Source organism: Chiloscyllium punctatum, chromosome 10 (assembly GCF_047496795.1).
Source record: "Chiloscyllium punctatum isolate Juve2018m chromosome 10, sChiPun1.3, whole genome shotgun sequence".
Classification (NCBI taxonomy): domain Eukaryota; kingdom Metazoa; phylum Chordata; class Chondrichthyes; order Orectolobiformes; family Hemiscylliidae; genus Chiloscyllium; species Chiloscyllium punctatum.
The window spans coordinates 74,464,602-74,476,708 of NC_092748.1; the positions used below are offsets into that span (position 1 = coordinate 74,464,602).

The following is a 12,107-nucleotide window of genomic DNA, read 5'->3' on the forward strand; positions in this document are numbered from 1 at the left end:
GCTAGAGGAGGGTGGGGGTGGGGGTGGGGAGAAAGTAGCATAGAGTACAATGGGAGAGTGGGGGAGGGGATAAAGGTGATAGGTCAAGGAGGAGAGGGTGGAAAAGAAGATAGGCAGGTAGGACAAGTCCGGACAAGTCAAGGGGACAGTTACTGAGCTGGAAGTTTAGAACTAGGGTGAGGTGAGGGAAGGGGAAATGAGGAAACTGTTGAAGTCCACATTGATGCCCTGGGGTTGAAGTGTTCTGAGGCGGAAGATGAGGCGTTCTTCCTCCAGGCGTCTGGTGGTGAGGGAGCGGCGGTGAAGGAGGCCCAGGACCTCCATGTCCTCGGCAGAGTGGGAGGGGGAGTTGAAATGTTGGGCCACGGGGCGGTGTGGTTGATTGGTGCAGGTGTCCCGGAGATGTTCCCTAAAGCACTCTGCTAGGAGGCGCCCAGTCTCCCCAATGTAGAGGAGACCGCATCGGGAGCAACAGATACAATAAATGATATTAGTGGATGTGCAAGTAAAACTTTGATGGATGTGGAAGGCTCCTTTAGGGCCTTGGATAGAGGTGACGGAGGAGGTGTGGGTGCAGGTTTTACAGTTCCTGCGGTGGCAGGGGAAAGTGCCAATATTGGAGGGTGAGTTGTTTGGGGGCGTGGACCTGACCAGGTAGTCGTGGAGGGAACGGTCTTTGCGGAAGGTGGGAAGTGGTGGGGAGGGAAATATATCCCTGGTAGTGGGGTCTGTTTGGAGGTGGCGGAAATGTCGTCGGATGATTTGGTTTATGCGAAGGTTGGTAGGGTGGAAGGTGAGCACCAGGACCGTTCCCTCTGCGACTACCTGGTCAGGTCCACGCCCCCAAACAACCCACCCTCCAATCCTGGCACTTTCCCCAGCCACCGCAGGAACTGTAAAACCTGCGCCCACACCTCCTCCCTCACCTCTATCCAAGGCCCTAAAGGAGCCTTCCACATCCATCAAAGTTTTACTTGCACATCCAATAATATCATTTATTGTATCCGTTGCTCCCGATGCAGTCTCCTCTACATTGGGGAGACTGGGTGCCTCCTAGCAGAGCGCTTTAGGGAACATCTCCGGGACACCCGCACCAATCAACCACACCGCCCCGTGGCCCAACATTTCAACTCCCCCTCCCACTCTGCCGAGGACATGGAGGTCCTGGGCCTCCTTCACCGCCGCTCCCTCACCATCAGACGCCTGGAGGAAGAACGCCTCATCTTCCGCTCGGAACACTTCAACCCCAGGGCATCAATGTGGACTTCAACAGTTTCCTCATTTCCCCTTCCCCCACCTCACCCTAGTTCTAAACTTCCAGCTCAGTAACTGTCCCCTTGACTTGTCCAGACTTGTCCTACCTGCCTATCTTCTTTTCCACCTATCCACTCCACCCTCTCCTCCTTGACCTATCACCTTCATCCCCTCCCCCACTCACCCATTGTACTCTATGCTACTTTCTCCCCACCTCCACCCTCCTCTAGTTTATCTCTCCACGCTTCAGGCTCACTGCCTTTATTCCTGAAGAAGGGCTTTTGCCCGAAACGTTGATTTCGAAGCTACTTGGATGCTGCCTTCCAGCACCACTAATCCAGAATCTGGTTTCCAGCATCTGCAGTCATTGTTTTTACCTCATACAAATGATGAATGATAACAATCCAAATACAGGAAAATGCAATTAGATGATCGTAAATCAGTGGCTGTAAATGCTGCACTGACACCTGTACAGTGGAAAACTAGCCACAGAATAAGGACAAGACCAGGAAGTGTAGGAATAAATTAGTAATCTGAGAAAAGAAATTGTGTTTAAATGGCATACTGCAAGCATGAGTAGAAAGTGAACTTCTCCATGTGAAAAGGTCATGGTGTATTCTGCAACTTATAATGTTCCAAGTGACTATGGCTGAAAACTATGTAAAATATTATCTATATGATAATAGACAGGCAAATATACATGTGATTTTCTATTCATTTATGATTTAATCAAACAATTTAAAAGCGTACCATTCCTTGTTTAGGATCATAGAATCTCTGAATGAGCTGCACTGCTGTGCTTTTACCAGACCCACTTGGACCAACAAAGGCTGTAGTTTCACTTGCTTTAATCACCATACTAAGTCGATCAAGAATCTGGGAATTGTACGTACAACACAACTGCATAAAACTAGAGTAAAGACAAGTTATAAACTGCATGAAATAAAACAAATTAATCATTTATGTGGGCATGTATATGCCATCAAAGAGTAGATCTGTAAAAATGGTGTGTCTTTAAACATTGATTTGTTTACAATTTTATTAATGAGCATTATAGTAATTAGCACATTCATAATGCTGTGAGAATATGCTGACAGTGGAAGAACAATCAAAGATGTTATCATACACTTCCTGCTCATTGGTTTGAGAATACTATGGATGGCAGTGATTTGGTCATTTGTCCAAACAGACCATGCACCCACTATAACCTGTCGAGAACATTAAAGTGAAAAAATGTGCCATGTATGTTAGAGGTAGTAGCCCAGAATTCTCTCAGCTGTAGCTCCCCTTTCCCCACATCTCGTCCTGAAGACAGGTTATACCAGAAATATTGACTTCACCACCTCCTGATTATATTTGGCTTGCTGAGTTCTTCCAACCTCCTGTTTGTCTACTTTGGATTCCAACATCTGTTGTATTTTTGTCTATAACTAGGTTTATACCACTGTGAAGTCTCAGAAAAAGATGCTAACTTCAAGAACTTATCTGCCTCCCTCAAATGTAAACTCAGTGCTGTAGCTCCCTCTACCTCCACTTCTACTCCTAAAGACTAGACTTAAAATGTTGATTTCAGCATCTCTTGATACTACCTGGCTTGCTGTGTTCTTTCAGCCTCATGTTTGTCTACTTTGGATTCCAGCATCTGCTGTTTTTTTTTTGTCCATAGCTAAGTCTATACCACTGCAAAGTCTTTTCAAAGGATTCCCACTTTGAAGAAGTTTTCTGCCTCCTTCAGACACAAACTCAGTGCTGTAGGTCCCCCATCACACATATCTGGTCCTGAAGATGAGTAATACCCAAAACATTGACTTCTCCACCTCCTGATGCTGCCTGTCTTGCTGTGTTCTTCTAGCCTCCTGTTTGTCTATTCTGGATTCTCTCAATGACTATTGTCCTGTTCTCCTGCTGTTTACATGAAGAACAGTTAATTATTTTGATCCTTGCATCAGTAATTATTTCACCATGATTGAAAACAATATATCACGGATTTTGTGAAAAAACACACTAAACAAAATACGTGATTTAAATACCTTAACTTCTGGTCTGGAGGGGTAATTGAAGGTCACATTGTGGAATTCAATATCACCTTTTATTTTATTCAGTTTATATCCTTCTTCTGACATGCAGTCAATCTCAGGCTCCTAAGACAAGTAACAAAAGTTCATTCATTAATCTAGCTTGCTGAGTCCATAAGATTTTGTTCTGATTTAAGACTTGAATAATAATAATTGAACTCACTCGGTCTATAGTTTCAAATATACTTGTAGCAGCACCACGGCCAGAGGCAAATGTTTCCAAACAAGGAGAAGCCTGACCAAGATTCATAGCAGCTACTAGTACTCCCAGAAACACCTAAGATAAAATAAACCATTTATAAATGGAACCTTATCCTATGAATATTTACGAAATAGGAAAATAAATCTGTAAAAGTAACTAGCATTAAAAGTTATTCTTATTTAAATTGATGAACATTACACTAATCTAATTTCATTGAGAGATTTGTGTAGTGCTCAGACACAACATGAAGTAAACATCGCTCTACAGTGTGCACTAGAATAACCGGGACTGATGCTCACTGCAAATTGAGCCTCAGGCCTCACTTTCACACAATCTGGAAGCTTCAAATGTTATTCAAGCCTTTAATCAGGATCGAAAGAATTGTAGTTATTTCTGAAGTTGAGCCAGCCCACATGGAACTGCTGCAAGGGATTGAGGAGCTGAGCAGGACAAGCAGTAGCCTGCATACTTTTATGAAGCAAGGTGAGTCATTTTTTGGTACCACAGAAATAAAAAGGATAATCACCAACTTGTGGGGAGTCCAATGAAGGAAGTGGTTGACCACCATAAACTAGTAAAACTGAATGGAGCGCTCCACGTGTTTGCTCTGCCAAGTTTGGAGAGACAATGTTTGGAGGCCAGTTTGCATGATCTGTAATTTAATGTCTGTGTCAGGCAGGTACTCTGGATACTCAATGGTTCTCAGCACAATTTGAGGGAGACTGACTGCAACAGATTGGAAAAATTCATGTAAGATTTCATTACTTTTAAGTCAAAAACACTTGTGCAGTCAATTAGACAATTGAAATATAATGAAGCATATCCAGATATAATTAAATAAATCTGAAAAAACTCTTGCTTTAAACGATTGATTAAAAGTTACACATTGAACTTAAAACAGCTAATCAGAAACATTTGTTTACACAATAGCAACATTATTACATTTGGCCTTGGTTCAAAAGTTTATTTTACATTCATAATAACTTCATCAAATGCCAATAATTGAATATTTTTCAAGAACAAAATACCTGTAAAAGACCTCCAGGTGTGTATTCATTCTGCTCTATAACCAGCTGAGATCCATACCAGAATGCTAGAGCATAGCAGAAGAAGATTATCATCCACATGTAGCCTGTGAAAAATCCCACTATCATGCCTTTCCTTACACCCCAGCGTTGAGCGAATACCAAGTTTTTGTCATATCTGCATAGTAAATTTTGAAATGTTAAATATCTGTAGAGTACATGTAAACAATATTTTATTCTACCAATGCTTCATACTTTTCATTTGTAAATTATAAAAAATATCTGTATAGAATGAGGAGAGTGGGATTATTTTCGTATAATATATACTTTAGATCCATCAGAAATGAATGAGTAATTCTTTCCCTAACAATTTTTAAAAATTAGATTATTTTGGTTGATTTAGTCTAATATCTAAAACAGAAAAGTTGAATTAAGTTCTGGACATTGGGACATTTCTTCATCACTGAACTTTTATATTTAAAAGTCTAAATTCTTATCTATTATCTAGACTATGGATTTGCCATCATTAATATTGGCTTCACTGTAAGTATCACGCAACTCTTTTCTCCTTGTTTATTAATAACTAAAATAAGTAAAAGGGCAACCTTATCATGGTAACTAACCTTTCCACTTCTTTTTTCTCACCATTGAATGCAGCCACTGTTCTTATAGATGAAAGCACTTCATCTGCAACAGCACCAGCTTTCGCATAAGCCTTTAGCCCAAGGCCAGTCAGTTTTGAGACAGACTGTAATAAAGTTACATTTAATATTATTCCAATATGCCAATTATTTTCACCAGTAAAGCTTTTACTTGGATTATGTAACCGTATTAGGGTAATTTAAATAGTCAACAAAAGCTGCGATATATGTGTCTAATTGAGGTGTGTCAAGCTGATATGAAATTGACCGAAATTCTAAATCCCTTTTGAAGCCTGAATAATATATTCGTGCATTATTTTTATAGCTTTCTTTATTTCTTGCTGACAAACTATGCAACCACAGAAAAATCAACAAGAACTTAAAGATACTAAAGGGTTTTAGCAAATTTGCATACTTCTAACAACTTTCAAAAATATCCTGGAAAAAAAAAATGCATGGGCTCTGTTTAAAAACCTTTGGCAAATCCAATTTCAGTGATTTTTTTTAACATTCAATTTATAACTTCAAGTACAATGTTTCAAGACAGAGAGGAGGAAAATGAAACAGACCTATCAGACTAACATAATTGGTAAGGAAATTACTGTAAAATATTATTAGAGATAGAGTAATTAAACATTTGAACAAGTATGAAAGGTCATGTTGAGATTTTTATAGAGATGATCTGACTCTATGAATATTGTTGATAGGGATTTTCAGAAGATACTTGATAAAGCTTTAAGCAAAATGAGACTGTATGAAATTGGTAGTGACATTAGAACATTGAATGCAAATTGGTTCAGAGGTAGAAGTTAGAGAACTTACAAATAATATTAAAGTAGAAACAATATCACATGGAAGCAGGAAGTCACAAAGACACGTTGATTAACTTAGTCAGCAAAACTATAGTATATAGAACTCAATGTGAGGGATGACAAGCTAACAAACTTAAAATCCATGAAAAGTAAATTGGAATATTTTATAAATAGTGAGAGCATAGAAATTGTAGAGGAGAAAAGAGTTTTGGATTTCCAGGTACATAAATCACCTCAAGCTAAATGACAAGTGTAAAATTTTATTAGACACAGTCGATTAATTGATCAGATAGACTTTATCCCAAGAGGACAGGAGTACAGTGGGGAGTAAGTCTTGGTCAGCTTCCAATGATTCAATTTTGATGCCATAGTTCAAGAAGATGTTGGCCTTAAAGAGAGTATAGCACAAATTCACCAGAACCATGCCAAAGTTAAATGATTATATTATGAGAACCATTATAAATTTGATTTGAATTCCCTTGAGATTTGGGATTATTGGGAGATTTAATTGAGGGATTTAATGAAGGATTACCTGAACAAGTGGACAAAAATGGAATAGCTGTTGAGCTGAAGGTCACGATATTAAATATTCTAATAGTGTTCAGAAGTAATATGCATTGAAATGGGCGATTGTTTTCTATATTAAGACGGTAGTTGCCTTGAAAGTGTTTAGGACAGCATCTTTCAGGAACATCCAAACATGGAAAAAGTTACCATTCAGCCTGTCAAATCTGCTCCACCATCAATAAGATCATGGCTGATCAGATTTTAAACTCAACTCTATTTTCCTGCATATTCCATTAATCTTTCAGAGAAGTGTATTAAAAGAGTAGATCATTTGAATTTTTTCAGGATATATGTCAAATTCAGAGATAGCTTTGGAGGTCATATTGCGGTTGTACAGGACATTAATTAGGCCACTGTTTGAATATTGCAAGCAATCCTGGTCTCCTTCCTATTGGAAAGATGTTGTAAAACTTGAAATGGTTCAGAAAAGACTTATAAGGATGTTGCCAGCGTTGGAGGATTTGAGCTATAAGGAGAAGTAGAATAGGCTAAGGCTGTTTTCTCTGGAGTGTTGGAGACTGAGGGGTGACCTTATCAAGATTTATAAAATAATGAGGGGCATGGATAGAATAAATCGACAATGTCTTTTCCCTGGAGTGGGGGAGTACAGAAATAGAGGTTGAGAGGGGAAAGATATAAAAGAGACCTAAAGGGCAACTTTTTCACTCAGAGCATGGCACGTGAATGGAATGAGATGCTAGAGGAGGTGGTGAAGGCTAGTACAATTGCAACATTTAAAAGGCATCTGGAAGGGTATATGAATAGGAGGGATATGGGCCAGGTGTTGGTAGGTGGGACTAGATTGGGTTGGGATATCTGGTTGGCATGGTCAAGTTGGACTGAAGGGTCTGTTTCCATGCTGTACATTTCTATGACTCTATAATTGAGATTAGAGAATGGGATAATTGTTCAGGCAGTATCCGAGGAGCAGGGAAATCGACAATTCGGGCAAAAGCCCTTCATCTATTCCTGATGAAGGGCTTTTGTCCAAAACGTCGATTTTCCTGCTCCTTAGATGCTGCCTGAATTGCTGTGCTTTTCCAGCACCACTCTAATCTAGAATCTGGTGTCCAGCATCTGCAGTCCTTGTTTTTACCCAATGGGATAACTGTGTGCTTTCATTGGTGTATTGGAATAGGTATTGCATAGCTTGCTATGTGAATGAAGCTGAATTAAGTATAGATACTTTCTGTTGCAAATTCTCTGTTGATCTCAGGGATCCTGGCATGGTTCTGTGAGTTTGTGCTACACGCTCTCAGTTGATCTTAGGGAGACATGAGATAAGTTAAGAAACAATTTGCTTAAATGATGCAACAATTCTGTTTTACATGCGGCCTGATTGTGAACATAATAAATTTCCTTTGTTTGTTCTCCTGTTTTTAGTACTTGACTGGGGTGCGCGGGAGGAGAATCTACTGACAACACTGATGGAATTGTAATCCCATTCACTGAGGACAAGACACATAAAACTCAACTTTCAATGTGTTGCAGTATTAATGAATGGAATGTGAAAGACAGTTTGGAAAATGGAGAATTTATGTAGCAGTAGAATAAAATTCAGAAACCAGTGCTAATATTCAAATGGCTATTTGCGAAAATCTCAATAAGATCAATCATTTCTAAAGTATTGAATACAATTTTACCCACAATTAGATAATTGAACAGCTGTAACAATATTTTCTTGTTACTTCTCTGACAATCAAAAGTAGCTAAAACATACACAAGTTTCATTTGTAAACAATTCAGCCAATGAACCATTATGCTATGATTGGAGATGTAGTGGACAGTGAAGAGGGTTCCTTAGATTACAACAGGATCTTGACCAGATGGGCCAATGGGCAGAGAAGTGGCAGATGGAATTTAATTCAGATAAATGCGAGGTGCTGCATTTTGGGAAAGCAAATCTTAGCAGGACTTATACATTTAATGGTAAGGTCCTAGGGAGTGTTGCTGAACAAAGAGACCTTGGAGCGCAGGTTCATAGCTCCTTGAAATTGGAGTCGCAGGTAGATAGGATAGTGAAGAAGGCATTTGGTATGCTTTCTTTTATTGGTCAGAGTATTGAGTACAGGAGTTGGGAGGTCATGTTGCGGCTGTACAGGACATTGGTTAGGCCACTGTTGGAGCATTGCATGCAATTCTGGTCTCCTTCCTATCGGAAAGATGTTGTGAAACTTGAAAGGGTTCAGAAAAGATCTACAAGGATGTTGCCAGGGTTGGAGGATGTGAGCTATAGGGAGAGGCTGAACAGGCTGGGGCTGTTTTCCCTGGAGTGTCGGAGGCTGAGGGGTGACCTTATAGAGGTTTACAAAGTTATGAGGGGCATGGATAGGGTAAATAGACAAAGTCTTTTCACAGGGGTTGGGGACTCCAGAACTAGAGGGCATAGGTTTAGGGTGAGAGGAGAAAGATATAAAAGAGACCTAAGGGGCAACTTTTTCACACAGAGGGCGGTACATGTATGGAATGAGCTGCCAGAGGAAGTGATGGAGGCTGGTACAATTGCAACATTTAAGAGGCATTTGGATGAATATATGAATAGGAAGGGCTTGGAGGGATATAGGCCGGGTGCTGGCAGGTGGGACTAGATTGGGTTGGAATATCTGGTCGGCATGGATGGGTTGGACCAAGGGTCTGCTTCCGTGCTGTACATCTCTAAGATATGTTGCATCTCTACACTTAGCACCTATTCACGCTATATCTACTTTGGACTAGGGAGCTCCAAATTCATACAAATTATTCTGCTTTTCTTTAACCCTCTCCCTCTGTTTCTGGAATCCTTAGCCAAATCGATCTTAAAATTAATCAACCAACCAAGTGTCAATAGTGATTTGTAATTAAATGTTCACACTCTAAAAGTTTTATTCAGCTCCAAAAATCAGAGTATGCTGTAAATACTCAGGAATTCTGGCAACATCTGTGGAGAGATATACATGGCTCAATCTTCCCAGTCCCTGAACAGTATAGGGCCATGGTGAGAAAGTTACATTGATACCAATGAGACTCATTTTGTAACCAAACATTGGATGGTGAAATTGGACGCTCACTACTGAGCATCAAAGGCCTATGTGCAAAGGTTATTTCTCATGATCATCCTGTTTACCACCTAATCTCACCTCATTTTATACAGCTTCCTATCCTCCCATAGACTGGATTGAGACTAGACTCTGTGAATTTCTTACATGAAATTCAGAATGGTTACCAGCTCACCTTAGACAGCAGTTGCCAACATTTCAGAGCATACTCCCTGGCCCCATGCATCCCATCTCCATAGGTACAGTTTTCCAGCATGTATCTGCATCATGGCACCATTGTAGCCTGTCTCCAATCCACTTCAATGTTGCACTTTGGAGTGCACTGGCACCTTTCGTTGCAATGCTGTTGCAAGGACACTTAATGTGCAGGGATGGGCAACCAGCTCATGATTTAGACTAGGATGCATCTTAGGCCTCCTCGCTTTCTTAGAACTCATTAACTTTGTGCATACTTTGATGCTCACAGCCTTGACTATTTGCACTTTTCTCCATCACCCAGAACTTATAGGCTCAAAGTGCTTTGTTTTGTCTTGCTATTTAACACAGACATAAAGCCAGGCATATTGTCATGGTTGTCAGCAGTCATCAGTGAAGGGCGCACATGTTGCTGTACAGGATCCTGCTGCATCAATCTCACAGAAGTGCCAGCTGTGTACACATCAAAAATGTTGCTTGCACTTCAACTAAATGGCCATGGCTGAAAGTCTGAGGGGACTATTCCTCACTCAAGTCAAGGGAGGCACCCTTCAGTCAGGAGGTCCCAGCACAGAAAGTCAACAGTGGTATCATTCTCGGGATTTGGGCATGGTCAGTCAGCTGCTTGGAACAGTCAAGGGTGCCTGTACCTCTATCGTCCAGGGATTGGACCATAGTTTTCCCCTGTGTCTAAAGCAACCAGTCCAGGCAATTACAGGAAGAAAGTTGTGGAGCTTTACAAATATCAGCCATGGATCTGGTTGCTCATTATTTGGAGCTGTCTAAGTTGCTTAAGTGGGAGGGCCATGGTCAGTCCTGGGGTCTGTCCAATAAATGTCAAGGGGTGGGGTTATCGAGGTGTGCTGCATGAAGGTAGCTGAGAGACTTAATTGTTGTGCTTGGAGGATGCATGCCTCGTTGCAGAGGTGGTTATATTTGTGAAGGGGTCAACTCAGTACATATGGGGGATGATGATAGAGCATTGTAGGGAAATGTGGTAATGCATGATAAGTCAGCAGTCAGCAGCATTCTGGCTTCAATGGGCAGCAAATAAGGAAGAGATCTGGCATATTTATGTGAAATGCATTGGCATAGGGCTGAGGCAGTAGTATGGGGTGATACTCATTTAGATAGTTGGGTTGGGTGAGAATTTGGGAAAGTTTAAAACCTTTGGAGTTATTGGGAAAAGCTACCACAGAGAAAGTGTACATTTAGGGTTCCATCAACAGTAAGAGGCTGAGCCTGTGACTCACTGCTTGAGGAGCAACTGCTGTTTCTTTCCGTTGTGCTCTAAAGAAAGAATGCACAGTGGAGATAAAAATCGTCAACGTTCATGGAATGAATGGGATAAACATTTCATTCTGTGACGGAGGGGGCTTCCATTTCAAATAATGTGAGACCCATTGTGGGGAAAACAGCATCACACAGATGGCCATACATGATTAGATTAGATTACTTTTTAGATTAGATTAGATTAGATTACTTACAGTGTGGAAACAGGCCCTTCGGCCCAACAAGTCCACACCGCCCCGCCGAAGCGCAACCCACCCATGCCCCTGCATCTACCCCTTACCTAACACTACGGGCAATTTAGCATGGCCAATTCACCTGACCTGCACATCTTTGGACTGTGGGAGGAAACCCACGCAGACACGGGGAGAATGTGCAAACTCCACACAGTCAGTCGCCTGAGGCAGGAATTGATCCCAGGACTCTGGCGCTGTGAGGCAGCAGTGCTAACCTGAAACATACTTGCAAGCATTATCTTCTATATGAACTATGGCATGAATCGTCTGTGTTTAGTCAAATCCTCGCCAGTAGCACTCTTGACCTTGTCATGCAGGATCAGGGATCAATCCCTCTAATGGCAGTAATGCACAACAATATTGTGAAGGGTGGAAAGTTTGACTCTGACTAACAAAGTAGCAATAACCTTCCATGTTCCCATAGTCTGCACATGATGCAGCAGCTGCTCCCTTCACAGCTTGGACCAAAGAACCACATAGTGCTAAGGATGGTTGGGATCTTCAACATTATAGTTACAGATAGACAGGTGTTCACTCACACAGATAAGGAAGAAAAGTGAATGTATATTTACAAAGGTAATTATGTGCTCACAATATATCATCAACTGTACCACCTGTGTGCTTACAGAAAGTCTTCATTCTCACACTGTCTCAGTACAGTTGGAGTGGAAGGAGCCAGTCCTTTGGTGGCATGCATTATCCTGGAAGTTTTGTTCAGCCAATATTAGGGGAGAGCATTTGTGGCTAGACAGTACAGATGAAGGCGTACCCTCCT

At 41.1% G+C, this 12,107-nt stretch overlaps 1 protein-coding gene across 2 annotated transcripts in view; it reads right to left on the reverse strand.

The window, feature by feature from the left end:
- Window positions 1–12,107, reverse strand: part of LOC140482293 (bile salt export pump-like) — an 83,832-nt gene that overhangs the window by 31,963 nt on the left and 39,762 nt on the right. For both annotated transcript variants that reach the window (XM_072579530.1, XM_072579529.1), the window contains exons 10-14: window positions 5,180–5,304; window positions 4,560–4,734; window positions 3,493–3,606; window positions 3,285–3,395; window positions 2,005–2,130 (exon numbers count right to left, since the gene is read on the reverse strand). In XM_072579530.1, the coding sequence (XP_072435631.1) occupies window positions 2,005–2,130; window positions 3,285–3,395; window positions 3,493–3,606; window positions 4,560–4,734; window positions 5,180–5,304 (651 nt within the window). The remainder of the gene's footprint in view (window positions 1–2,004; window positions 2,131–3,284; window positions 3,396–3,492; window positions 3,607–4,559; window positions 4,735–5,179; window positions 5,305–12,107) is intronic.